General features: G+C 35.3%; 2 protein-coding genes across 2 annotated transcripts; both read left to right on the top strand.

Annotated features, from left to right (window-relative positions):
- The first annotated feature begins 356 nt into the window (after positions 1-356).
- LOC131625621 (uncharacterized acetyltransferase At3g50280-like) lies at positions 357-2,004 on the top strand. Its single transcript, XM_058896465.1, has one exon. It carries the CDS (start codon positions 431-433, stop codon positions 1,787-1,789), a length of 1,359 nt encoding a protein of 452 aa, XP_058752448.1. The 5' UTR covers positions 357-430; the 3' UTR covers positions 1,790-2,004.
- Positions 2,005-3,195: 1,191 nt separating this feature from the next.
- Positions 3,196-4,869, top strand: LOC131625620 (hydroxycinnamoyl-CoA:piscidic acid hydroxycinnamoyltransferase-like). The gene has a single exon (XM_058896464.1). It carries the CDS (start codon positions 3,376-3,378, stop codon positions 4,726-4,728), a length of 1,353 nt encoding a protein of 450 aa, XP_058752447.1. The 5' UTR covers positions 3,196-3,375; the 3' UTR covers positions 4,729-4,869.
- Positions 4,870-5,323: the final 454 nt, after the last annotated feature.

Raw genomic sequence — 5,323 nt, 5'->3', positions numbered from 1 at the left:
ATTTTCTCTTGGTTTTTGTGCAAAGCTGTTTTGCTGCGTTGTGATAAATTACGATGTAGATACGGTGTAAAAAAAACCGTGTAAACATAGCAAAGCTCTTTGCATTACAAGACAACTTTATTTAGAGAAATGCTAAGCTTACATCAGAAAGCTACAACTACACCGTACATAAATACGGATACATATACTTTGGATTTTTTTAAGATTTTTTTTCTTGCATTGAATTTTGTGCAACACTGGAAATGAATTGAAATAATTACGGTGTAAGTATGGTGTAAAGAAATTCTGTGTAAGCATAGCAGTGCTGCTTTATTTATTAGTGTCAAATTCTATAATCCTCACCCTCATCCACCTCCACACTTGCATAACATTGTTAGCAACAAAGAAACTCTCTCCAAACAGCTTCAACTGAGATAGATTACTTAGCACCATGGATGATTCTGTGAAAGTAATCTCCACAAGTACAGTTCAAGCACCAAGTGACAACAACATTAATGCAAACTCAACTGACTTTCACAAAATCCATTTAACACCATGGGATCTCCAATTCATCCCACTTGAAACCATTCAAAAAGGCCTTCTTTTCCACCACCATACCAATATTAATCCATCATCTTTAAAAAACCAAATCCATCATTTGAAACAAACTCTTTCCACCACTCTTTCCTTCTTTCCACCCCTCTCCGGTCGTCTTGTAATCACTCAACACCAACAACAAGAAGAAAACAACAACCCCTCATCATCTTGTTACATCATCTGCAACAACCTTGGCGCGCTCTTCGTCCATGCCAAAGCAGAAAAGACTACCGTTTCTGACATCCTTCAACCCGAAAACTACATTGTACCTCCCATTGTATACTCTTTCTTCCCTCTCAACGGCGTCAAAAACTGGGAATCCACTTCCCATCCAATTCTTGCCGTTCAAGTAACCGAGTTACTGGACGGTATCTTCATAGGTTTCACAATGAACCACCTCGCTGCGGACGGAAAATCCTTTTGGCACTTCATCAATTCATGGTCTCAAATCTCACGAGGAGTTTCTTTAAACAAACTCCCTTCACTTAAACGCTGGTTTCCAAACGACATTCATCAACTTCCCATACGTTTCCCTTTCACAACTGAATTCATTCATAGCTCCAGGTCCACCAACGTAGCTGAAAGAGTATTCCATTTTACAAAGGAGAAGATCGCCGAACTGAAATCCAAAGCAAACACAGAAATAAAAACTGAGAATATTACAGTCTCTTCACTTCAAGCAGTACTATCTCACGTTTTGCGATCGGTGGTTCGTTGCGAAAGACTTGATCCACAACAAGACGTCCTTTACATATTGGTGATCGGCGTTAGGCCAAGGATGAATCCACCGCTCGAAGATGAGTATTTCGGGAACGCAGCGTTTCTTTGTGGTTTTACAATGAAAGCATGGGAGATTCTAGAGTGTGGGATTGGAAAGGTAGCATTGGAGATGAATAAGACGATTTCTGTGAATTCTGATTATGAGAAAATAAGAAACAGTTACGAGTGTTGGTTGAGAAACCCGAAGTTGCTTACGGGTGGTGACTTGACTCGTTGTTATTCGATGACAACGAGCAGTTCTCCGAGGTTTGATGTTTATGGTAATGATTTCGGTTGGGGAAAGCCTGTGGCAGTTCGTTGCGGGGGCGCGAATAAAAGAAATGGCAAGATTACTGTGTTTGCTGGGGCAGAAGAGGGAAGTATGGACATTTCACTGACTCTTCCTTATGAGATCTTGGAGGCCATGGGAAATGACACTGAGTTCATGCATTAAAAATGGTCGCGATCACTTTGCGGTCGCGTAAGGAGACTATGCCTATCAACTATCATTATTGTGTTGTTATTTACTTTCGGTACAAATAAAGATAGGGAGACTAAAAATAATGAATAAGACGTTTCTCTTTGTTATAACAATTAGTATAAACAAGGGACTATATAAGCATTAACCATGTTTGATTTATTTTCTAGTTTTTCATCAAGTTCCTGTCATTTCAACTGGTTTAGTTGTTAGTCTTGAATAGTTGCTTATTTATCAACATAGAGTTAAAGCAATTTGATGTAGAAGATAAAATTGAGAAAAATTCAAAAAGTATTATTGTTGTGTTAACCTCTACAATAGAGATGAGATGAGCTAGTTTATATACAAAGAAAACTCAAAGCATAGAAACTTAGCAATTATTCAGAGTTTCAGACTTAAAAGTAAACCAACTTGGTTAGTTAACTAACAACTAAACATATTCTAATTATCTGCTGATCAATCACAACTAATCTGTTAGTTGTTGAGACCTTTCAAAAGCTTTAAGCTTAGACTACTTCTTGAACATACTAGAGCACATAAAAAATTGTAGCTAATCTCTAGCAAATTCAAAAACAAGAAAATTTATCATATTTTCCATGACTCATTATTATTCATCCCGAACATAGTCTTTAAATCATTACAACAATTATACCAGACACAATTATCATATGTCCATATGTCCATGTGAATTATAGTGAAAGCATGCCAGCTATATAATGTGAAACAAAATAGGGTACAACTTCTCTGCCCATCACAAAAAATTGGATAGTGTAATTTCAACCAATCAGAAGATTCCATTTACTTTTAACATATTTAATTAATTATAAAATAGTATAATTATTTGTTGTTTCCAAAATATTTCATTATTTCACATGTCTCTGACGTGTGTATGCTTTCTATTACCATTGTTTCCGTCACCTGATCTCTTCGTCCAAGGATTGCTCGTTATCATATTTGATCAAATAGTTTCCAACAACTTACGTCGGAGGATACGAGACGGTTTTAACTTGTCTTCTATGTATAAACTTCACATCTTCGTATCCATCATTTCTAATTTCAGTACAGACAAGTTGATTTGAAAATATTTGATAAAGTTTCAACTAACATTATTTTATATTTTAAAATTTGTATAGTACTCAGATAAATACATGCCCTTCATGGACCAAAACCTACACAGTACGTATTTCTTAATGTCAAGAACGTCCAATTCTTTGTTTGCAACAATGCCGGTTCTTTTAGAGAAATTGGGTGTGACTTCTCAAATACAGGTTGCATGCATTCATTCACTAGGATTGTTATGGATGTTGACATTCAAAAATTTGATGTTTCGTTTTCTCAAAAAACATTGTCTTTTGAGTTTGTTTCTCATAAGTTATTTTCACATTGTAGTTAACTCACATCGAAGTAATAACCGCAATCCATATTACAATATATGTAACGACCGAAATTACTGAAGTCTTTGTGCGACCTTAACCACTATTTAAAACCTTGTATCCATGCAATTGCCATATTCAACCCAGAGCTTTAAACCATAGTTCTTTAGAGAGTAACAAACACAAAAAATGGCCACCATTAAAGCTTCTTACACTGTGATACCAGAAGAATCAACACCAGAAGGTCGTTTATGGCTCTGCGATAAAGACCAAGTAGCATGTCATCGCCATATACCCACTATTTATATTTACAAACCAAAACAAAACCATGAAAATGCCATACACACTTTGAAAAACTCTCTCAGTAAGATTCTAGTTCACTACTATCCTATAGCTGGAAGATTGTGTTACGCCGATGAAGTTAGTCGACGAATAGAACTGAATCTCAATGCAAAAGGAGCTATTTTGCTTGAAGCTGAAACTACAAAACAAATGAATGATTATGGTGACTTTTCACCTTCTGATTCAACCAAAGAGCTTGTTCCGATAATCGATTACACTCAACCTATCGAAGAAATTCCATTGTTTCTTGTTCAACTCACGAGGTTTCATAACAATGAAGGTTTTGCAATAGGTGTTGCTTTTTCCCACCCTTTATCAGATGGACTTGGAGCCATTGGATTCATCAACTCATGGGCCAAAGTAGCAAGAGGAGAAACATTAGACCCTAATGAACTACCATTTTTAGATAGAACAATACTCAGATTCTCACACAAACCGTTGAAAGTACCGCGTTTTGAACACATGGAGTTGCAGCCTCTTCCACTGATTCTAGGAAGAACAGACACAAGTGAAGAGAGAAAGAAAAAAACAACAGGAAAAACGTTGAAACTCTCTTTAGAACAAGTTGAGAAGTTGAAGAAAAAAGCCAATGAATTTCAAAAAGGATCAAGCTCAAGGTCTTTTAGTAGATATGAAGCAATTGGTGCACATATATGGAGATGTGTATCAAAGGCACGCGAGCTTGAAGAGAATCAAGAAAGTGTTGTTAGATTCCATGCTGATATTAGAAAGAGAATGGTTCCACCTCTTCCTAAGAACATTTTCATGAATGCTTTGGCATTAACAGCAACAAAAGGTTATATTGGTGAAATCATATCAAAGCCTTTGGGTTATGTTTCAGAAAAGTTAAGGGAAGCAAGTGAGTTGTTAACAGATGAGTATATAAGGTCACAGATTGATGTTATTAGGAGTTTTGAAAATATGGATGATGCAAGGGAGTTGTTTTTCGGTGATGAAACTGAGAATGCACCATATTTTGGGAATCCAAATTTTCAACTAACTAGTTGGATGGGAATGCCATTTTATGAAGCTGATTTTGGATGGGGGAAGCCTATTTACTTTGGATTTGCTTGTGTGTCTCCACATGATAGGGCATTCATTCTTCTTAATCCTGATGGAGATGGATCTTTTATTGTTTGTTTGCATTTTCAGATTGCACATTTGGAGCTTTTCAACAAGTTCTTCTATGGAGATATATGAAGCTTGGTTCTTTTCATTTCTTGAAAATTTAGTTTACTATGTTGTTTGCATGCATCATTGTCTTGTTTTTCAATGCCATATGGGAAACTAGATATTGAAGTGAAGTTGTTTGTTTTTACTTTTCAATGCCATATGATTTTTTTTCCGGTGATTTATGTTAGTTGTAATTTAAATTTAGCATTGTAGTTGCATTTGTATTTAATTTAAGTTTGCATTTAGTTAGAATTTGAATTTGGGTGTTAGTATATAAAGTTATAGTTGTTGTATTCGTAACATATTTTTTCAAACTTTGAGGTTTAAAATTAAAAGTTAGTTATAATTTCTCTCTTTGTCTCTATCAATTTTTTTTTCATTTCATCTACTTCATCTTGTGCATCATTAGAGGTGTAAACTCAGACATTTAATATCAGGAGCTTCAGTTTTGATCACAGGGAAACCCGAATATATGTAAGGTGTTTGATTGATTTCGTTTCTCAAAATCACACTGAGTTGGTATATACTTATGGAAAATTTTACTTTGTACCTTACAATTAGCATTTTACCCCTACAATTTTTAAAAAATACCAATTTTACCCTTTAATATTTCTAACCATTT

Source organism: Vicia villosa, unplaced genomic scaffold (genome assembly GCF_029867415.1).
Source record: "Vicia villosa cultivar HV-30 ecotype Madison, WI unplaced genomic scaffold, Vvil1.0 ctg.000232F_1_1_3, whole genome shotgun sequence".
In the NCBI taxonomy this organism is placed as follows: Eukaryota; Viridiplantae; Streptophyta; class Magnoliopsida; order Fabales; family Fabaceae; genus Vicia; species Vicia villosa.
This window is presented reverse-complemented; position numbering and strand designations above follow the sequence as displayed.